At 38.2% G+C, this 24214-nt stretch overlaps 1 protein-coding gene across 2 annotated transcripts; it reads left to right on the top strand.

The window, feature by feature from the left end:
* The first annotated feature begins 236 nt into the window (after positions 1–236).
* Positions 237–21865, top strand: LOC123763139 (uncharacterized). 2 transcript variants are annotated; one of them, XM_045750091.2, is made up of 6 exons: positions 237–496; positions 3110–3265; positions 3923–4234; positions 6241–6396; positions 7489–7525; positions 9275–21865. In XM_045750091.2, exons 1-6 carry the CDS (start codon positions 494–496, stop codon positions 12010–12012), a joined length of 3402 nt encoding a protein of 1133 aa, XP_045606047.2. In that variant the 5' UTR covers positions 237–493; the 3' UTR covers positions 12013–21865. The 2 variants fall into 2 exon arrangements, with proteins under 2 accessions (XP_045606047.2, XP_069159237.1); XM_069303136.1 differs by lacking the exon at positions 237–496 and adding an exon at positions 3669–3805 and having other exon boundaries at positions 3133–3265.
* The last annotated feature ends 2349 nt before the right edge of the window (positions 21866–24214 follow it).

Below are 24214 nucleotides of genomic sequence, written 5' to 3' on the forward strand. Positions count from 1 at the left end.
GTAGGCCTATCCCCCGCCCCGGCGCCTGTAGGCCTCTCCCCCGCCCCAGCGCCTGTAGGACTCTCCCCACCCAGGCGCCTGTAGGCCTCTCCCCCGGCCCCGGCGCCTGTAGGCCTATCCTCCGTCCCGGCGCCTGTAGGCCTCTCCCCCGCCCCGGCGCCTGTAGGCCTCTCCTCCGTCCCGGCGCCTGTAGGCCTCTCCCCCGCCCCGGCCAGCCCCGCCGCTGCCCCCTGGCGGCCACAACCCCAACCGCCTTAGTAAACAATGCCGCCGCCGCGGCGTAAACATTAAAAACGTTGTTTTCTCCAGTGTCTGCTGTCGCCAGCGGCCAGGGGCACCCTGACACCTCCCTCTGCGCCCACCCCCAGCCCCACAACCCTGGGCATGATACAGACTCTCGTCAGAAACACGTAGATTGATGTAGAGGTGTTGGGGGACTTGAGGCAAGAAGCTGGGTTGTGGTTTTGAACCTGATGCTCCTTGGAAAGTGAAGATGGTGAGTTGATGAGCCTCGGTATGGTGTCTCATCTTCCTCTCCCTCAGTCTCTAATATTCAACGGATTCATTCCAGCTGTTGTGGAATGCGTCAGTGATGTCATGATGAGATTTTGATTGATTACCTTTGAGTAGTGGTACAGCTTGATTATCTTTGGGTATTAATTAGTAAAGATTTTCTCAAATTTCATGATGGATGATGCAATTGTTAATGTACAATAACAATTATTAAACCATTTGCAAGTGTACATTTGTTTTCATCTTGTTTGGAAATGTCTCACTCGGACTTGTCTGGGTCGTTATTGCATTGTGTTATTCGTCTCCTGGACCTAGTAACACATATTTATATCTCCCCAGTTTGCTAACTGTAGGTAGTAACTTAGTGATTGTAACCTATCCACCGCTGCCCACTGGATGGGGGGGCGGTGTGCAGGACAAACATATCAATTGTGACATTAGCTCTCCACATATGTCAGTTGCTTAAATTAGAAACTGTACTTATGGTCGATCTCGAACCCATTGTTGATGTGACGATGTCTATTGAATTTTGTAATTAGCTCATCAAGACTGTAACTTGCTTAGCTAAATGAATGCTGGCTTTACAAGAATTAAATCACTATGCTATGTATCCTCACAAACCCAATGTACCTTCTTGTATATAAATAAATAAATAATCAATCAATCAAATTTCCATTACTGCCCACAAGATGGGTATGGGGTATATATAATAAATGAACTAAAACTAAACATCTTTACCTAAAGGTTGCAGATATGTGAGATAAAGGCTAATGGGGCACTGCATTATTTAGGTTCGGAATAGTGTACAGTACTGTGAATTGTCAGAATAGCATTGGGATGTTATTTTCATCCTGTTTTCAAATAGGTCAGTGCTTCTAGTGTCTGTATCCAAATGATGTGTCCCATGTACCTGTATTTATATAGTACAGGTCCTTTGCTCCTGTATCCAGCATGTCCACAATCATTGGGTAGTGGTTCATCAATCAGATCAATATCCACTTCTTAGAAAATTCTGAGTAACAAGTTGCATCTACAAGAGCAGCGACTATCATAATAGTTTCCCCAATTTCTCACATGCTCCTTGTTAAAAAAAAAAAGGCAAACAAAACTCCCTAGGAATAATCAAGTGTACCTTAGGCTTTAAGGAAAAGAAGGTAGTTATTTAGCTGTATAAATCTGGTGTACCCCACTTGGATTATTGTATACAAGGACTTCACAAAGGCATTTGATAAATATGACCATGGAGTGATAGCACACAAAAAGAAGTCAGTGGGAATAACAGTTAATTAGGACGGTGGATATTCAATTTTCTGTTGAGCAGAACTCAGAGCAACAGTCAACCAAATAAAATTGAGTTCAAATGCAGTTAAATGCTCTGTACCACAAGGCAAGGTCCTTACACCACCTCATTTCCTTATTTTCATATCAGGTATAGACAAAAATACAAGTCACAGCTTCGTATCACCTTCTGCAGATGACACAAAAATCAGCATGAAATTTACTTCTGTTGATGACATTATTAATATCTGCTTGTAGTTTTTCAAAGTTTTCAACTGGGCAGCAGAAAATAACATGATATTTAACAGTGATAAATTCCAGGTACTCAAGTACAGTAAAAGTAAGGACCTTAAAATAAATACAGGGTACAAAACACAATCAAATCTGCCCATAGTAGGAAAGCAGCATGTAAAGAATCTGGGAATAATGATGTCTGACGACCTAACGTTTAGGGAGCATAACCAAGCAAATATAGCATCAGCCAGAAAAATTATGAAATGGATTTACAAGAACCTTCAAATCCAGGGATCCCATCAAAGTGATTGTACTATTCAGATCACTTGTGCTGTCCAGTCTTGAGTAATGTTCAATATTCACTTCCCCCTTCAGAGCAGGAGAGATTGCTGAAATAGAGGGAATATACAGAACCTAATACAGAAGCACGTAAACTATTGGGATCATCTCAAAGCTCTCCAGATGTACTCCCTAGTAAGGAGATGAGAGGTATAAAATAATATACACGTGGAAAATACTAGAGGGCCAGGTCCCAAATCTGCACAGTAAAATAACAACTTACTGGAGTAAACAATATGGAACAAAATGCAGAATAGAACCAGTGAAGAGCAGGGGTGCCATAGGCACAATCAGAGAACACTGTATAAACATCAGAGGTCCACGGTTGTTCAACATGCTCCCAACAAGCATAAGAAATATTGCTTGAACAAATGTGGACGTCTTCAAGAGAAAACTGAAGCTTTCTTCAGGAAGTGCTGGACCAACCGGGCTGTGGTGGATATGTGGGCTACTCCACGCAACAGTCTAGTGGACCAAGCTCTCACAAGTCAAGTCTGGCCTCGGGCCGAGCTTGGGGAGTAGAAGAACTCCCAGAACCTCATTTAGGTACAATCCAGGTACAAATTAATAATAATACAATATTTATTTACATAACATATATTAGACATGTTACAATGGAGTATTCATAGATACACCACATTTTATATAAAGCCACTAATACGCAGAACATATTAGTTAATTGTTTGTGAATAAGGGTGCTTTTTTCAGCTTAATTTTTTGTTAACAATGTTTTTCAACATTTCAGAATGATCCTTTACACGATCCCCTTGGGGTAGAGCCCCTTGGGGAAGAGCCTTGTGGGGAAGAGCCCCTTGGGGAAGAGCCCCTTGGGGAAGATCCCCTTGGGGAACATTTGGATTTTGAAATTAAGGAAGAACCCTTTGAGTTTTTTGAAGAGAATGTGAGTAAATGTTTAGTTTTTATTCATTGTTTATACAGTAGTTTGTCAGCAATTCTTTGTGAAAAATAATTATAATTTATTTTGTTACTATTTATAGTGATCGCTTTGTGCTAGATCATTATATCATACAATGCACGCACATTGCAATTTAATTTTTTAAGATTGATTAACAAAAAAAAATATTGAAACCATTAGATGGGTTTGAACCTACATACCTGAGCTCCTCAGGCACGTAATTGGAATTTTACTACATTGGTCAATAGTACTTGGGATTGTCAGCAGAGCAAATACTAATTTCTATTTGAAAATTGGTAACCATACACTAGTATGGTGAAATATACAATACAGGAATTTTAGTATTATACTGGAACTAACTACAGTGATATCAATTTGAATATTTCAGGGTTAGTTATGTCTGGCTTGGAAAGAATATTGATATACTGAAAGTCCAGAAATATTTGACACACACACATGCTTCACGTCAAACTGCAATTGATTCCTGTGGGTCACATATTCCATTGGAATATTAAGACAAGCCGGGTATAGCAAGGCACATAAACAATTACTGTACTAATGTATCACAGTTTTCTGAAATATGAAAAACTATATTTAGAAGAGGTAAGCAGACAATGTTTTGATGAATTCCTGTTGTTTCAGATGATGGATGGTGATGCTGGTTGTGATAATGGTGGTGGTGGTGATGATGACTCTGATGCTACTGCCAATGTTTGTATGATCTGTGGAAACTCTTTACATTTTGGTCGTGTTGTCACTGTAACCCGAGGATTGCAAAGAATAAGAGAAGCTAGTCTTCAGAAACAAGATGATATAGTCGCAAAACTGGAAAAGGTTTCATCGGTAAGATTGCACACTAAATGCCGAAAGGACTACACCAGACCCATGCCACTGAAATGGACATTAGCAAGAAATATCAAGATAAACCAGTCGCAGCAACCTGATACTCTGCAAGTAAATATCACGTGTTGGTTCGTTACGCCAAATACGATCGGTAGTTAGGACTTTCATCTTGAGTGTTTTGGTATCTCCGGGCAGGACAGAAAAAGTTGGGTACATTTTCTTTCATGTGATGCTTCTGTTCAGTGTAATGATGCCTAACACGCAGCAGTGACCTGGACATTAGGCAGCTGTTGAAGGTTGCATCCAGGAGAGGGTCAGTAGTTGGGCCTAGACCTCCCTGACTGGGAAAATTACAAATCTGTATTGAGTTTGTGAGGAAGATGATGCTGCCACATCTCCCAGCATTTCTATCTCACATATTCCTAATTATTCTGTACAATGAACAGATGGAGGCACAATCAAATAAAAATTTACAAGGGCAAGCGGCTACTGTCTTTGACATCATATTCATACCCATCATGGATAAACCTTCTTAACTATGCTAATTGTGTTAGGCAGAGGACGAGTTAGACTTGTTGCCTTGATCAGGAATTGAGTTTTTGTGTATGCTTTTATAGTCAATAATAGATTTTTGTCTTGGTAGCTTGGCACATTTTCACAACATTCTTCTTTCTTTTGGCCTTTTTTTTTTATTGCATGTAGAGCAATTTGACCCAGTACTGAGTTGATCAATGATCATCATGTGCTTCCCACCTCATGCTTACCTATCAGCTACCATCGGGGATGTAGCTCTTTATTCTCTACATCGAAGTCATTTAAACCTGACATGCTAATTACCTCTCTCAAAATTAGTTTTCATCATATTTTTTAAAGTTGTGGATGGAGTTGGCTTTGACAACCTCTTTGAATGCATTACACTTCCCGAACACCTTTATGGGGAATGAGAACATAGTTAATTTTCTATGAAGTTCCATATGCCATTGTCCTCATTATGCAATGAATCTTACAGGTTCCTGGCATTGGGTAGTCTCACTAATAATGACCAGTGCTTAAACTCTGTGAAGTTGCTGAGACTCGGTCCAAAAAGAGTTCTTTCATTCCAGATACCTAACACAACACAAATACATGAAGCTAAATGAAAGTGACAACATTTCGGTCATTGCTTTCACTTAATTTCATATACAGTACAGAGGAACCTCGGGTGACGAACAGCCCATCTATGAGCATTTCAGGTAACGAGCGAGCCACTCGCAGAATATTTGTCTCGATTAATGGTTAATGAGTTAATTAGAGAATCACTCTGTTAATGAGAAAATCATGTGGTGTTTCCTAGTGTTCCCGCTGGTTCTTGGACGCCTCTGATGTCTGACGGAAATTCGTTTCGCAGGATGAACATTTCACATTACGAGCTCTGTGCCAGAACGTATTAAATTCGTTAACCGAGGTTCGTCTGTACTCGCCTAGTTGTGCTTGCAGGGGTTGAGCTTTGGCTCTTTGGTCCCCACCCCCCCCCTCTCAACTGTTAGTCAACTGGTGTACCCTGAACTTGTATCCCTAATATGTCTAGCTTGGGTCGTTTGTTTCAGTCACATTATTGAGACATGATCTCTGCATATTTCATTACATTACCTGGAGAGGGTTCTGGGAGTTCTTCGACTCCCCAAGCCCGGCCTGAGGCCAGGCTCAACTTTTGATAACTTGGTCCAACAGGCTATTGCTTGGAGTGGCCCACAGGCCCCACATATCCACTACAGCCTGATTGGTCCGACACTTCTTGCAAGAACTTATCTAAGTGCCTCTTGAATACATCCACCTTTTTTCCAGCAATATTTCAACTAACTTTGATTCATCTTGGAATGCCAAGAACTTTAAGTAGCAGAGGAAAGGTTACGGTAGCCTTGGCTTTTTCTTTAATCATCAGCTGGACTGGCTGGGAATGTGGTATTTTCAAGGCAGCTCTTATTGAAACTCTCTATGGGAAATGGTCTATACTATATAGACAAAAATATGTCTGATGCATTTAATTGTCACTAAATCTGTGCTTTTAAATTTCCAATGTATCTGTTGTTAATAAGGTACATAGGTATATACTGGTATTAAAGAATGTGATATTGCAGGTATGTTGGGTATCAGAAGGAGTCACAATCATTGAAAATGGAGGTGAAGCATATGAAGAAAAGGAAGAAATGGAAAGCACACCAGATGTGGACTGTCTGAGTAGCTCCTCGGAGCACACTGTGGACAGTCAGTACAACACTCCAGGCATATATAAGGTATCTTATTTGTATTTTGCACAAATGGTTAGAATGTAACTGTTGTTTCTCTCCGGTTAGTTACTTTCTGTATAAATTACTTTCCTGCGAGGCTCCCAGGGAGCCTCCCAGGAAAGAGAAATTGCCGAGCCATTATGACCATATATCACTTGGAAGGGATCAGGATTTAGGATGGGACGGGGAAAAAGGATGGTGCCCAACCACTTGGTCAGTTGGGGATTGAACATCGACCTGCATGAAGCGAGACCACTGCTCTACCATCCACCCCAAGTGATTGGGCTTCCTGGAGCTAGCTAGCTACCTTAAGGAAACCACCAAGGTGCTCAGCAGAAAGAGGCATTCATTACACTTAATGCTATATATTTCTTAATTCTGTTCATTTGTGAGGAGACAACATGTCTTCGAACCAATTGAGATAAACTGTTCCATTTGACTTACACAACACCAGATTTAGCATTAATTGCATTACAAAAATTTGCTGGAATAGATATCAGCAAGAGATTTTTATGAATTTGAGATAGCAGTAATTGTGGCTGAGGTGTAAGTAGAAAAATTTACACATTTAAGATAAAGGAATACAATTGATGAAGAATACAATCTTCTCATGCATTGTGCATCAGAAGACTGGAAAAGTGCATTGACTGTACTACTCTATGAATAAATGCAAACTACAAATATAGGAGCTGGGAGTTATCCGTAATGCAGAATTATGATTGAAGCGTACTCATGTCACCTATCACGGCTCATTATAGTCTGTAGATGTGCCACTATTACAAGCTTTTAATTACACTAAAGCTTCAGAACTAAACTTTTTATGTAAAGTATATATTTAACCTGTCCTCATAAATCATTATGGCACACTATGGTAACCAACATACCAAATGCAACATGGTATGAAAAGTAGCTCATCAAAATCTGTGTTTTATGCAGCGATTGGTTAGGTTAGGTGGGTTACTTGGGTTTGTGTGTTTCTGGTTGGGTTAGGAGGTGGGCTTTTGTTCATTGTGGCAAGTCATGTGAATGGGCTGATATATTTAAGTGTACAGTATTGTAGGTGCTAGTAAATCTGATCACTGCTTACTTTTTTTTCAGAGTTCAATAGAAGTGGAGGAAAAGTGCTCAATTAATGGTAAGTTATTGGCAGCAAATGGTGAGAGATGTTATGTCATTCTTGCTATGATGTGAATGGTGAGGGTATGAGAGATGTCATGTCATTTTGCCATGCTGTGAATGGCAAGGGTATGAGAGATGTCATGTCATTTTGCCATGCTGTGAATGGCAAGGGTACAAGTGTTCACATACTGAGGCGGTGTTAGCGCCTCACTCCCTCCTGGCATTGATACTGCTCAGTCTCACAGTTTTGGGAGTGCTTTTGTTTACATACTCCTGTCTAGTTAGTTTAATGTAACATAGTATTTAAGACTTGCGACTCAATGATGATGGTTCATGAGTTTCATAATGTGGAGAAATGTCCTGTAGCATCTCTCTATCCTACAGCCTAGCCTAAACCAGCTTGGATAATTTGTCATGCAACATCTCCATCCCAGAGTTCAACCCGTTCTCGCACTTGCTTATAGTCAATATTGGCTTATTTAATAAGTGCATATGTGACATACTAATTGATTGTGAATATTTTAGTTTACCTGGAAAAGCTTCATAGAAAACACCGACCTTACCTAACCTTCTTATTATGTTAAGATAAGCATCTTATTGCTTCTTAATTACAATTATTACTTAACCTATACCGTTGATAGGTTAAGTAATAATTTTAAATAAGAAGCAATAAGATGCTTATCTTAACATACTAAGAAGGTTAGGTGAGGTCGGTGTTTTCTATGAAGTTTTTCAAGGTAAACTAAAATATTCACAATCAATTAGTATGTCACATATGCACTTATTAAATAAGCCAATATTGACTATAAGCAAGTACGAGAATGGGTTGCAGAGTTTAGTCACCGCACTGCGCACCTGGTTTTGGCAAAAACTTCACTGTGCAATTGTTAAGGACATACTTTTGTTTTTTTTATAAATGTTCATTTAAAGTTAATGTCAAAATGTTTCCAAACCCAACCATTTTTATTTCAAAATACAAAGAGTGATGAAAAACATTAAAATATAGCCTAATTAACAAAATAAAACAGCACAACTCTTAGAGCGCCTTAGGGTGCTCTGCGCAGTACAATAGTTAAACCAACCATGAGAGATTAGATCATTCATCCTATGCATCAGTGTCAGTAGAGTGACTTTGATTACCTGCTTAAAAGTTCAGAACTATCATCTTGCAAGGTGTCATATGGGCTACATAGGTGACACCACAAACCCTAAATGTTGTACAAACTAAACAGGTAAGAACATGAACCCTAAACGTAGCTAATGAAAGGTAAACATGTTCAATAAATCTGTGTTCTCTATTAGTGTATTTGGCAGGACATTTGATAGCATTATTTATGTTCTGTTTAAAGTGCTGCCTTAAGATTAGTGATGGGACGATGCTAAAATTTAAAATGATTTCAACTCTGATGCCAATTTCACTAAGTTGTCTCGATTCAGATATGATTATCTGTTCCAGTTCCGATTCTTTTAAAAAAAACATAGTTTGATAATTATTGTTTTGAAATTTGTTGTATTTTAATTTGGAAAAATTAATTACAGAGGATCCTCGGTTAATGAACTTAATCTGTTCCGGCACGGAGCTCATCATGTTAAGGTCTTTACTTAAGATCTCATGAAATTTAAGAATGAAAGAATGGTATTGTTCTTAGCTGCTTCAGAATTATACCATGAACTTTATATGGTTTCTAGAGTGATTTATGTGCTGAGGAAAATTAACGCTCTGTTTGTTGTACTTTTTTGTTAAACTATTAATTTTCTCCAACAGGCACGATCTTTCCAGATGAAAAGTCTATTCTCCATAATATGAAGAAGATGAAGAAGTGCTCTGTAGTTCTAGGTGACTTGAATATAGAGAATTTCAAAAATGACATAAAGAAGGTATCTCTAAAGAAACCAAGCATAAAGAAAACAGTCACAGATAAACTAAGCATAAAGAAGACAGCGAATGAGAAACTAGGCATAAAGAAGATGGGCACTGAGAAAATAAACACGAAGAAGGCAGCTATAGATAAGCCAAGCATCAAGAAATTACCCATAGAGAAACTATACATAAAGAAGATACCAGTAGAGAGACCAAACGTAAAGAAGGGACCCATAGAGAAAATAACCATAAAGAAGGCAGCCATAGAGAAACCAAGCATAAAAAAGGCAGCCATAGAGAAACCGAATATAAAGAAGGCAGCTATCGAGAAACTATTCATGAAGAACATATCCATAGAGAAACCAACCATAAAGAATGTACCCACAGAGAAACCAACCATAAAGAAGGTACCCACAGAGAAACCAAGCATAAAGAAGGTACCCACAGAGAAACCAAGCATAAAGAAGGTACCCACAGAGAAACCAAGCATAAAGAAGCTACCCACAGAGAACCCAAGCATAAAGAAGCTACCCATAGAGAAACCAATCATAAAGAAGAAAGAAGAGAAATGTAATTGTCTTATAAAGAAGGAAATAAAATACCCTCCGAATGAAGAAACAGAGTGTCCTGTCACAATAGAAAACGAGGGGAAGTACAAGAGAGAGCTTGAATGCCAGCTAGCCAAATACAGGTCAAACATCAAGAGGATGCAGAAGATCTTGGATGAAGAGAGAGCAAAAATGTTGAAAGTACAAAGCACCCTTGTAAACATGAGGCGAAGACTGAGACGACGTGAGCTAAAGATGATTAAAATCATGAAAAATGAGAATGATGTTAAAGAGGAGAAAGAGGACAACGAGGAATGGAATGGCCCTACAATGGAAAGAGAAATGGAAGTTAAAGGACCAATCATATTAGAAGAAACGGCGAATAAAAAGAGAAAGGGAATAGAGCAATTTACTAAAATGAAGATGCAAAAGTGTGGACACATGAAAAGTAATGAGGGAGGAGAGGAAATATTGATAATGGAAAGTGAAATAAAGAAACCAATTAAAAAAGGGGTGGGACAAGTAAAGAAAAGGGAAAAAGGTGAACAAGTAAAGGCGATGAAGGCCATGATGAGGGTAGACGCACCTAACAAAAGGGAAGATTTTGAAGAAATTACAATAGAAGAGGTGCAGAAAAACACTCGGGTTCAAAGGGTTGAAGTTGAAATAGAAGAAAAGAATGTTAAACCAGAAATACAAATAGCCACCTCCCATATGCTCTGGAATGTTTTGAGCCACATCAAGACAGAACCTTACTTGACACACACAATAGAGAGTACTAAGGATATGTTACAGCTTCCACACACCCAATTTACTTTACATCCACATAACAAGTCAATTCCCCCCGATATTCCGCTGTTGGTAAAGGAATTTATGCTACGGGAAGATGTATCAAAAGCGTGCTCACCTTTGCCCGATACAGCTGAAGAAATACCAGATGCAAGGTATCGTATTCATTACCTTTTAATCCTCTACAAGCAGTTTGTAGCAGAACATGGACTGCTGTGCGATTATAAAACATTTGGTGTTTATGTGCCCAAAAATGTGATCAAACCTAGTGCAGGCTTCTGGAAGACTTGCACCTGCTTCCCATGCATCAATCCAGAACTTAAATTTGAAAAGCTTAACTCTTTAGGTTTTCTGAAAATGAGTGGAATTGAATTAGGAGATATCCTTTATGATACAGAAATGGAGAACACACTTATGGCACAGTTACGTATATTGAGGGAATCCAGAGATGTATTTTCATATGATGCTTGGGAACGAACCTGCAGTGGTACCATACACTCGAAACGTAGAAGTGTAAGTGAGCCAGTTGGCATTGTTGTGGCCAAGTTTTTTGAGGAGCTTAGCTTTTTAAAATCTCATATACAAAAAATATTTTGTCAATTAGATGCTGCCAAACTGGCACGAGAAAGAGCTATGCACTCAGCTGATGAAGTTACAATACACTTGGACTGTTCCCCAATACCCATATATCGCTATGTTGGTTCCGAGTCTCCATCATCAGACATTGCCACAATCCTTACAATTTTAACAGGCTACCTATGGAGTGAAGAAGGTTACCAATCTGTTATTGCAATATCAGACAGCAAAGATTACACAACAGCAGCTGTTTGGGCTGGTCTGGAGAAAATATTGCTTAATTTAGTCCAGGCCGGTAAAACCAAAATTAATATAATATCTGACTGTCCAACAAACCGATACAGAAATAAGAGTAATTTTTACTACATGAGTGATTTTGCGCAAGTGTATGGTGTTTGCTTCCGATGGGTGTTTCTGGAGCTGGGCCACGGTATTGGTCACGCTGGAATTGTGAGATCCGAATTTGATAATGTTATACGAGACCAAATGTCTAATAATTCCAGTTTGCCAGTTAGGAATAGCTGTGATGTCCTTAGCTTGGTGCAGGCTCATACATCATCCTCTGTCCACACATACACAGAGGAAGATGTCAAAAAGTATAAGTTTTTGTTGCCAAAGTTACGTGTGATACAAGGAACCCAAAAGTTTCAGGAAGTTATTATTCTCCCAGAGGACTTCTGGGTAAGGGATGTGGTGAGCCACGATGCTTTCAGAAAGCTATGTATATGAGGGCTGATTTTCTTCTCCAAAGTTTCAGTTTCTGTTCTGTTTTTAATATGTACAATTTCCATTCAACGTAACGTCACTGTGGCCTATTGCGTTGTCTATTTTAAGAATATTTTTTATGTTAATGCTATTAGCAAGCATTAATAGCACAGAGATGCGAGAAATTTGGGAAATTTGACTGATGGAGGTTATTTACCCCTTGTAACATTCAAAATACCTTTCATTAATTGCACATACCTGAAGTACAAGCATTTAAAATGTCAGTAAGATTCTTATCACTTTTATTTAAAATTTTATCACTAATCCCAAGTTAGCATTGTAAACAGTTTTATACTTATATTCTTAATATTGTTTTAATTTACAATTTCTCATAAATATGATCAGCACTGTTATTGACAAAGTCTGCAAAATTCTCTTTAAAGTTAATTACAGTAATGTTGTTTGTTTTGGTGAAGTACAGTAGAGTTCTTTGTCTCATTGAACTTAGTTTATTGTCATAAGCATATTATTATTCTCATTCTTTTAAAAATTACTAAAATCGTTTATTTCAGAATTAACTGATGGGTGATAGACTGTTCTGTGATGGTTTTGTTCTTTGTCTCTGAATAGAGCTTGTCTGTTGGGAAGGTGTAAGCTTGCTCTAAGTAAACAATTAAATCCTTTTTATTGGCTCCTATACCCTTCTTTTTCTCAGTAATTACAACTTTACCTACATCAACATTGCAATCTTAGTTAACTAGATTTTTGCACAATTTTCTAAGGCTAGGCCGAGACTTAAGTGTTCAATGCCTTTTCTTTATATCTGTATATCTAAATACTCTTTATTTTTTGTATAATCTGTTGGACATCATTTGCACTTGTGTCCTCAATACATTGAAATCCCAGTCATTTGAAATTCTGTGGTTCTATTACTTCTGCATATTTTTTTAACTGGAAAATAATTGGAAATAATAAATGTGGACCTTCCTTATTGAAAATTAATGAGGGATGATGTCTCTTACTACTTATCTATACAGTACTTGTAATACATTCCCATTCCCCAGTAATTTCCTCCCTCCAAGATGGTGGCCTCAAGAGCGCCTCGAGGCAGCCCTGTCTGAAGGTGATCGAGAGCTATTAATCCCGTAGACCATCATGATAATAAGCTCATAAATATTGAGACACTATAGTGTGATCAATCTTGCATTCCAGAGCTCCCCAGCCGCACGCTGGTCATGGTATTGTCTGTTCTGTGTATTGTAATTCTACAGGTTTTCCCTATGAGCTGGCCAATGACCATTCCCTCCCTCTCTCCAAGTGCAAAGGTCATCAGAATATTTGTTTTGGACCACTCTTTATATTACACCGTACTTCCTTGTTTTTTTCTGCTCTACCACAGCTTTTATATGGTTTTCTAGTGCCTATTCCTAGTTTCTTCATTCAGAAGCCTGAAATTTAGGTTTATCTATTTCATTCTTTGTTTAAGTTTCACTCCTATACATCAGGGATGGAAGGATTATACCGTTATGCAAGGCTTTCTTCATGTCTGTAGACACTTGCTTAGGTTCCCTTCAAGAAATGATCACTGTACTTTGATTCACTATTCTCCTTATAAAGCTTTCTATTGTACCCTTTTCAAACATTGCCAGTCTCATACATTTAAATTGCTTTATACTTTTAAAACTTCACTTGTATTTGTGAAACTTCACTTCACTTTTCTTTCCATCTCGTCTTTTGCTTTGTTCTAGTGCAATTTTTGGAGCTAATACTGCTCAGTTAGTCCCTTATCCTGTTCTCATGATGACTTGACATCAGGCTAGTCAGGCCAGTTTAATTTTCACTCCTGATGTTGCTAGGCACCTTTCAGTTTTCCCCTTCTGGGCCCTTAATGATCTCCAGAAGGATCATTCATCTACACTAAAAATTTCTTAAAGTTTTACTCAGCCTTAAGTAGACTGCCAAGTATCACTCTGCTAATTGCTGGTTGGCCACCTGGTCAGTACATCAGACTGACACTAGGTGTCACCACTTGTACTTTTATCATAGTCTCTGGTAGACTGCAAATTTCTCAATTATCCTGCCTCTCACAAGCATCATAGTCTGTCTGATGAGTGACTACTTCTTAAATGACTGTGTTCATTATGCATTATTAGTTTCATGCATATTGAACCTGTATTGCATATTGAATGTTTTTAAGTAAATATTTGCCCATTTGGGTGTGTTCAGTCATTTCAGAGCCTCTAAGTTTTGCCAACTTTCTTGGCCGAATTATCATCTTTGTACTGGTTTAGTAGTCCTTCATTCAGCCGAGTCTCTCTCTCCTTTTGATTGATCTTTATTTTACAGGTCCTTGGGATCTGGCCCAGGGCTGAGGCTTTGGTGCTGTGCGCAAATGTTTGACTGTGTTCAGTTGCCACATCATGAGTGTGCATATATTGTGTATTGATTTGTTTTGTTTTGGCCTCAAGCATGCCCTTGGCCATAACTGTCAGTGGTGGAGAGGGTTAGGTTAGGGCATGCTGTCAACAAGTCTTATGACCAGGTTTTCTGTCCATACTGTTTTCTGAGGCAGAGCTCCGGTGACCTGATCTAGTTTTTAAATAGTTCTGCTCTCCAGAAGTGGCTAGCTGTGGCAACTCTGTAGACTACAGCTGCTGCTGTTTTATTGGTCGCTTGTATCTCAGGATGTGCCTTATTTGCCAGGGTTCAACTTTGGTCTTGGCAGTCAGTTTTTGAGACTGCATCCTGACTGTGGCAGGATCACCTTGGAAATGGAAGTGTTGGTAGTCCCCATTCTTTGCTGCTAGAAGTTCCAAAAACAAGCTCCTAATTATTGGAAGGGTGGTGCTCCTTCCCTACTTTTTGGCATCTTCAGCTTCTATGTCTGCAACTAAGTGATGGCTGGGATTGGGATTATGCTCCTGTTCCAAACTCTGTTGCCGGCCCTTTCTCATCTTTTTTTTTTTTGAGATATATACAAGAGTTGTTACATTCTTGTACAGCCACTAGTACGCGTAGCGTTTCGGGCAAGTCCTTAATCCTATGGTCCCTGGAATACGATCCCCTGCCGCGAAGAATCGTTTTTTCATCCAAGTACACATTTTACTGTTGCGTTAAACAGAGGCTACAGTTAAGGAATTGCGCCCAGTAAATCCTCCCCGGCCAGGATATGAACCCATGACATAGTGCTCGCGGAACGCCAGGCGAGTGTCTTACCACTACACCACGGAGACTGCGTTAAGACCTGGATCTCTGGTCCAGGACAAAGTTTGGTTGGAGACAATGAATTTTACTGGGCCCTTCTTGGGCTCTGATGACCAGGCCTTATGATTCTTAGTTGTGGGTTATTGAACTATACCCCCCCCCCCTCTCCTTGTTGTGGGTTGTTGAACTATACCCCCCCCCCCCTTGCCAAATCTGAGTGTGATACTGTACATCTTGTTTGTCTTATGTTTGGTTTGCTTTGCTTTTGTGGAGTTTGTGAACATTCCAAGACTACTGTATTTTTTCAGCCTTTTTGTGCAGATGATGCAAAACTAGGGTGGAAAATATATTCAAGACACACAAAATCACTGGGAAAACGATTTAAAGAGTCTTTCATAATAGACAAAATATTGGCAGATTCAGTTTGATGATGATAGATGTAGGGCTCAAAGTCAATATGATGTTAATAGTTGCCAGTAATTAAATGGACAACATTAAAATTGCCCTTACCTACTAGTGGGCTGAGGCTCATATCTAGTATTCACCAAAATGCTGCTTTAAATTCCCGCATTGCTCCAAGTGATTTTCTCAATCTCCAGTGTCTCCCGTTTACCATTAATAGTTGGGTCTAGGTTGTTTGAAAAGTCTTTCACTATGTCTTGAAGTAAAAGTTGAACTTCCTTGGCTCGTCTTATGCCATGTACTTAGGAGAGACCTATAAAGGATCTTCCTCTTTACATTCTTAGTTTTTCCATTAATTTCTTTTTCATCTTATTCACTTACTGCTGGCATGCTGAGATTTTTTCCAAAGATGTAGTTAATATTTCGTGCAAGATTGCAAAAAAATTGCTATTGCCAAAAAAAAAAAAAGTTGTATAAAGATGTGGGAAGTTTGTCTACATACACAGTCATGTTTACATCACTTTCTGTTCTCTTTTTCTTGGAATGTCTTTTGGTTTCACTTATCAACCTGCTTGATTGTAAGTGACCCTGACACGCTGCAGACCAACCTAACTTCACTTGCAGTGCCTACATTTTCTTCAGCTTTCATTCTGCCAATCACAGTTACAATTTCTCTCTTGAGGTATGTAATACAGATTGTATTGCACATAATGTGCTGTAGTGTATTGTGTTCATACAGTTTTAGTAATATTTCTTTATATTTGTCTGGGCATCTTGTCCTGCTCGTAAGTCATATCTGCCATTTACTGCAGCGACATGCTCCTACATTTTGCTTCATTCTTTAATAAAACGCAGTACGTTAATTTTAACACTCATATACTTTTATGGCAGTTACATCACCACCCCCCCAAGATAGTCAGATTTTTTTTGTTTTTTCATAATAATGTGATTTGTACACTGTACAATGTCCTGGGTATATACCACAGTGGCTATAGACTGAAAGATATGTGCAATGAAAGAAAGCTATGGACAGTATTACCAATACATGTAAATATTTATAGTTTAAGGATTATGTATGTATACATGGTAGTGTGTGAATGATGATACATTTGAAGTCAAATTGATTGTGTAATTGTAGAAAGAAACATTTAAAGTATATGTATGGTGTTCAGAAGCTGTAAGATAAATATCTGGAGAATTGCTTGATTACGTGATTGTGTTGTGTAAGATTGAATGGCATGTGGATGATAATGCCTCACCAGGAGCCAAGAGGTAAAGACATGGAGGCCCTTGGGCACGTTTCCTTATATGTAATATCGCTGTTAACCTAGCAGTAAACAGGTATATGGGAGTTAGTCAGTTGTTGTGGGTTCCATCCAAAGGGATGGTCAGTTGTTGCTTAGTATTATTTGGTTAACAATCTTTGCAGGCGTAACTAAGCAGGCGTATGCTGTTGCACAAACTGGTAGAAGTGTGAGACAGTGTTTGGGAGAATGAGGAATGAGCGAAACTAAGCAGTGGAGTCTGTGGACACAAAAATAAGGGGAAACAAAAGTTGTGTAAAACTTTTAGGTATCCAGAAAGTAGTGTACACTTTAGTCAATTGATTAATGCTACATTCATTGCAAACTTTCTCTTTACTTTTTCCATAATGAATGTACAATACAGTACTGTATTAGGATGATGAAGAGAAGTGACATGGTAGTGTCCCCACTTTCAAGGCGTCTGATAATTTTAAGTTGCATTTCTAGAGTTAACATTACAGTTTCAGTAATTTTTTATTGGGTATCTATGGATACAGGGAGTGCCATGATGCTAGAATGTAATCTAGAAAGGGGGTAAACATAACGGAAATGGAAGTAGGCACTAGGTGTAGGTGTTTAGAAAATGAGGGAGGGCTATCTAAACCACATGACGTAACACTGTAAGTCACAAACATGTTGTACCCCTGTGCAGGCGATGAGTCACAATAACGTGGCTAAAGTATGTTGACCAGACCACACACTAGAAGGTGAAGGGACGACGACGTTTCGGTCCGTCCTGGACCATTCTTAAGTCGATTGTGACCATTCCCAATCGACTTGAGAATGGTCCAGGACGGACCGAAACGTCGTCGTCCCTTCACCTTCTAGTGTGTGGTCTGGTCAACATGTTGTACCCCTACTATGGTGGCATAATGCAAAAACTGCATCTTGCAAATAATGTACTTGTTCATACAAATTCAGATCCTACTGTAGTTAGCAAATAAATGATTTAAATCGGATGGGACAAATGTTAAAAAAAAAAAAGATCCGACATATCAAATCATCTTTACAGTGGAAACCCACTTGAGTGAAATCTAGTACAAGGAAAGACCAGATGTAATGGAACGATCCATTATGTGCCTAAAATAGGCTGATCAGTTGCACTGTAAAATAATAAGAGATTTAGTTCAGCTGTTTACATATTTATCAGACCAAAATGTGGTGCTGAAAAAGCTTAACCAATGCAAAACATTATTTATTACATTAAAGCTCACCTATTGCAATTGATTTTGGTATCAAAGTATGCGCAAAAACATTTTATATTTTTGTACTAATAAAAACATAACAGTTGTGGCTAAAAGCCAAAAAAAAAAAAGCAAAAAAAAAAAAAAAAGCTAAGATCAGAGGGAATTGTAATTTGGATGCAACAGATGGGGTCCAGAGCAACTTGTATCATTCAAGCAGGTTTCCATCATACTGTACGTATTTATTTCCCCTTCCAACTGCCATTGTATTTTACGTTCCTTTCTTCCTATTCCTCATAATCTCTTCATGTATGGTTAGAACAGACTCTTGTTGGTACTGTGTGCATCATAACCCTGGAATATCTGGGAGGGTATATATATTTATTTATACTGACTGTTTTAGAAATACAATTTGTTGTATGGGTATGTACACCGAGATGCATACCCAGCGTCGTCTTGTATATACGTACAGTACACTGAAAGTCGACTTTACTCATGTGCTATGTTCAAGATTAAAGTACACTTGCTGGTTGGTTATTAGTAAGTTGTTTTTGTGGTGCCCTAAACACCCCTCATATGATTGATAGGCCTTAAGCCCAGCACCAGAACCAAGATCATTGAGCAATTTGCCATACAACTTTTTCTACTGTATTATAGAAGCTATGATACAGTACTTAATTCTAGCATCAGATCAAAAAATCACTAAGGTGCATCCTTTGTAGGTCAAATTATTGTTCATAAGTGTTACTTGTTGATCAAAATCGAACACTCCTGAAATGTCACAAAGAGGTTCCTTTGCATGTTTTACGTGTATATAAATGTCTGATAGTGACGACGCATCAGTTAGGACGTTATTGAGTTCAGGTAGAGTTGTTCCATTTGAGGGCATCTTGGGAGCACAATGGCATGTCTTCAACATATTCTTTTGTCATCTTGACATGAGGAAGAACGAAGATGGCATAGATTGTATATTTATCAGGAGAGAGAGTGCCAAGCCAGTACAACTACACAGTATAGCACTTGTGAGATGGCATAATCATATGAAAACACTGAGTGTTGTTTGGGTTGTTCAGTATTCCGTGCCCGTGGCTCACAATCGAGGGACCCGGGTTCAATTCCTGGTCAGGTCAAATGTTTGGACATGTTTTCTTTCATCTGATGCATCTACTCACCTATCAGTTAAATAGGTAGTCAGTAGCTGGACTAGGGAAATGGGGGGGGGGGGGACCTTGATAGGCCTATGTACAGGAAGGCTTCCTGACCCTGGGACTTATTCCATAAGAATGGCAAAATGCAGATTATGAATGATTTGTTAACCGTTGTTTACTCTTAACACACTGGTTACCAGCTGGTGGCCATGACCCCGTTAAGGGTCTTTTGAGTCCTAGAAAATAGGACCATTCCCTGATAGGTTGGAAACCACCGTTCTACCAGACAGTTGTGTTTGCTACCTGTCACGGCATTGTTGGATTCTAGGCATTTATCTACGAACTTCTTTTGGTGCATTTTTATTAAATATTGTACTTCAAACCTAACTTAGCTGAATACAATATGCTCTTTAGATTAAAGTTATACAGGGTGTCCCATACATCTAGAACCACGTTTCATACGTCTGAAACCATGTTTTGTACATCTGCAACCATGTTACATTTGTCTAGAACCATGTTCGGTGTCTGGAATCATGTTTCATACGTCTGGAACCATGTCCCATTCATCTAGAATCATCTTTCATACCTGGAATCATGTTTCATATGTCTAGAACCATGTTTCTTATGTGTGGAAGCATAGGACGAACTGCTGGAACAGGCTATTGGCTTTTATTATATCATTGTTTTACGTACAGAATTTACCCACTATTATGATTAGTACACAAATGTAGACAAGGTATCCAGTCAGTGATCATGCAGTGGCAGGCGTGGTGGTGTTCCAGACTTATGGGGTATGGTTCCGTATTTTATGGGATACTTTGTGTCTTTATGTGTTACTTGGGACCAACATTTTCGTTACATTTTGAAGTCTGCTCACAATAGATAGGTACATTTAACTCCATTTGCATAGGAAATATGACTAGTCATCATCTGGTATTGAATCAAACATGGCAAAGAATTACTGTGTGATATTTGAACCAAATTTGTTTTTTAAATGAAGTATTTAGTACTTCTGAACAAGAATTTTGACCTTTAATGGTTGCCGTTCAAATAATTGTCCTCTATTTTTTAGCTTTGTAAATTATACAGTACTAGATACTGATATAATAAAATGCCAATTTTACACAAAGATTCACTCGTGGAGTCCTCATGTAACGTTGAAGTGTATAACAACGTTACCCTTCAACAATCATACTGGGTCCCCGAGAAACTCAGACATGTGGCCTGTATATAACAAGAAAATTCATGTGAACGTATAATAGAATACAGACCTTGAATGTATAATAGAATACGTTCAAGGTCTGTGACTTTGGCTCATAAAAAAGTAACGAACACTGTTTATATTGTAATCTGAGAAGTTTTATTGATGCAGTATACTAAAACAACACAATAAATTAGTCTAGCCTAAACATGTGTGTATATCAATTAATCTTTTATTTAAAATGGGTGTTGAGAGACTAATATGATAGTGAGAGATGACATCATTCTCTATATCTTAGTCTTTGTCTCAAATTCTCTCTCCCTCTTTCTCCTTGTAACCTCTCTCGTTCATGTGGTAAACCAGTTTGATTATAGTCATTTCTCAGTTCATCAAAACTTATTTTTGTCCAAAGAAAATTTCAGTATTGTACTCATTTCTTGGGCCTGATTTATCTGTTGTGTTTAACTGTGCCGTATACTGTCTGTATTGTATGTATATCAATAAAGCTTTTAATTTTACAGCACATGAAGCATTTGTATTATTTTATGTGCCAAAATTCACCAGAATTCATCTGATTTTTTTTTATAAGGTTCTTAAGATTGTCCACAAATCAAAATTACTTAAGCCCCAGGAATGCATCCTTGTGTAAAGTTGGAATCCCACCATAAATTAATGCTTAATATATATTATGTAACTTAAAAATTTTTTTATGCTCTCTATAGGTAATAGTTTAGGTCAAACTGCAGCCAGAAGCACCAATACAGTACTAGACAAATATTTTCTATTATTGAATACAGCTGGATAGCAATTTAAAGAATAAGCAAAGTTATTTTGTAATGCCACGGCAGCTACATAGTGATACTGTATGTCAACATTCAGAATGACCTGCATGCAAAATAATGTTGCAAGAGTGTCTAAGCAATGTTGCATGTCAATACAAACAGAAATCACAATAGCGTGATGCATCAAATGAACAAATCCACAAGGGCCGTGACGAGGGTTTGAATCCACGTCCGAGAGGATCCCGGTTGATTTCCCCATTGCAATTCTTATACCATGTGGTAGCTCAGTCGATTAAGGCGCGTCTGGGATCCTCTCTGACGTGGGTTCGAACCCTCGTCACAGCCCTTGTGGATTTGTTCATTGCACGTCAATGTTGGAATTATTTAAAAAAAAATATTAACCTATTTGTGCATTATATTGATGTTGGTATGTAATTTTTTTTCAATGTCTTAGTTATTATCATCATTTAAAAAAGACTGCATAATTTACATATTGCACCATTATTATGACATTGACATTGCAAGAGGGTTAAAAAAAAAAAGTGATTACTTTGATTATCAGCTTCGGTAAATGTGTTAAATTCACTAGTCTTTTCACCGTACAGTAGTTGTATATTAATAACAAAATTGATTAATAAAGCATAAAATGAAAGCATGCAGTGTAAATGATCAATGTCTTTCTGGGGGACAGTATTACTTCACTAAGGTAAGGTTATTATCAGGAGAAAGCACTAAGCCATTACAACTACTGTATACAGTACAGTATATCATTTGGAAGGGATATGAGGATAAGGATTTGGGATAGGACAGAGAAAAGGAATGGTGCCCAACCACTTGGACGTCGAAGATTGAACGCTGACCTGCAAAAAGTGAGGCTGTCACCCTACAGTTCAGTTTAAGTACTTAAGAATATAGGGAATGGCAGAAGATCTATTGACTCCTGTAAGGCAGGCAGCTCTAGTTAATGTCAACTTATTTATTGTCTAAGTTACAGTTGAAACAATCCATCAAATCCATGTACAGTACTGTATATTTACCTAATTCTTTTCTGATTTTAAACTCGTCCTATTTATATCCATTTTTTTTTGTTTTGTTTTTTAAGGACTTCATTGATATCCCCATTTTCTCTTGTCACTGGATAGGAAGTAGGAAATATATCTGGCTAAGTTACATATTGGTCACACATAATTAACTCATGAACGCTTGATGGAACAGAGCCTTTCACCATACTACCAGAACTGGCTGTTGTTTTGGTGGTACATTCCACTAATAGTCACACACGTCATAGACTGTCCTAATTTTCAGGATGATCAGAAATTTTGCTTTCACACTGTTCCTTTGAGTTGTGAGTTTTGAGATCATCTATTGGTGAATCTAATTTCTTTGATGTCACTAGTCTCAAGTTGTTCTACCAATCTGTCCTCCTGTTTAGACAGTACCTATTGTGACGTTCATCAATAGTTTTGAATTCGTACGTTCTTAGCTTTTAGATAGTAGTATACTGACTAGTAAGGAATTCTTTTTAAATAAATGAAGCTAAAACACAAACTTAAATATTCCTAGGCCTAGTATAGCACACTTTTGTACTATATTAGGCCTCAGATATTGTGTATTAGGTTAGGTTAGGTTAGATTAGTTTGTCAAAGCAACACAAGTAAAAGATAGTTTTTCAGTTTGTCCAACTCAATAGTTCAAATTTCTACTTTCTAATTTTGTTGAACGTTGGTATATATACTATGGTTCTCATCGTTATTATAAGTACGTACTACAAAAACAGGAGGATGGGCTACGTTCTGCACTTGTATTGGCATCCTGAATGATATCCAGAAACTTTGAATATCTGTGACAGCTGGTGAGCCTTTTGGCTATGGTGTTTTCATTTTATTTACTTGCTTTATTTTGAACATGTATACATTTATAGTATTTCTAGGCTTAAGAATCCTACTGTAATGTGATTCCTACCTGGCTGGTATGTGGTATCCTACCACAATTATCTACAAAAGTATAGCCCCTGTGTATCAGTCCATACAGTAGTAACTACCAGGTATTAGCTGGACAATACCAGGTAGGTGTGAAAGAAAGATGAAAGACAAAAGAAAGATGGGTGTGTCATGATCAGTAGGGAACTTAAGCCTTGAAAGCAATGTGTAAATATATTGGTAGAAAAAAAAGGCAAATAGGATGTAAGGATTCATAATAACAAATGTTAGCAAGGCATCTAATGAGAAAATCCATTGGAGCTGTTAGGAGACACAAACCCGCGACCAAGGCTTTGTCAGCCGCACACTCTACCACTGTACCACCACTGACCTGACAAAGTGTCATACAACCGGTTTTCTACTGAAATCACAAGAAGTCTGGAGTCCCCTCCTGAAGACAGTCCAAGGTCTACGTATGACCCCCAAGCACTCGGGTGCAGGCAAAGGAGTTCAACACTGTGTGCTTCAACTACAAATACACACAGAAAATCACACTAATGTGATATACATACTTATTTCAATGAGAAAATCCACCGGGCTCTGAGGTGACATGAACCTGTGACCAAGGCATTACCAGTCGCATACTCTACCACTGTTCCTGTGGTAGAATCCTCCTGTGATTTTAGTATATATTACAGATTACCAGGTAACATAATTGATTTAGAATTGCTAGATTGTTCCAAGCCTAAATCAGACATGCAGTACAGGTATATGTGAATGGTTGGTTAGGTATAAATAGAAGTTGCCTTGCATGGGGTCAATAGGCCTTTTACAGTTTCCTCTAGTCTTAAGTTCTCTAATTGTGTCCATTTCTATCTTATACTGTATTTCATTGGATTTAGTTTACACTCCTTAAAAACTCACTCACTCCAGTATGTCTTAATTTATTGTACAGTTTAGCACATTACTTCTCAGTGTTTTCCTTGTGTATATTATGCGATATCTCATGAGATGATCCTAGTCATTTAATTGTTTAATTGATTCTATATGGGCAATAAAGGATCTCTTTATTTTTTCTAGTT

Source organism: Procambarus clarkii, chromosome 49, assembly GCF_040958095.1.
Source record: "Procambarus clarkii isolate CNS0578487 chromosome 49, FALCON_Pclarkii_2.0, whole genome shotgun sequence".
Lineage (NCBI taxonomy): Eukaryota > Metazoa > Arthropoda > Malacostraca > Decapoda > Cambaridae > Procambarus > Procambarus clarkii.

Excerpts from the sequence above, each read along its gene's own strand:
- LOC123763139 (XM_045750091.2), top strand. Across the intron at positions 3,266-3,922 it reads TTGAGTTTTTTGAAGAGAAT|ATGATGGATGGTGATGCTGG; the intron begins GTGAGTAAATGT and ends CTGTTGTTTCAG. Across the intron at positions 4,235-6,240 it reads AGCAACCTGATACTCTGCAA|GTATGTTGGGTATCAGAAGG; the intron begins GTAAATATCACG and ends GTGATATTGCAG.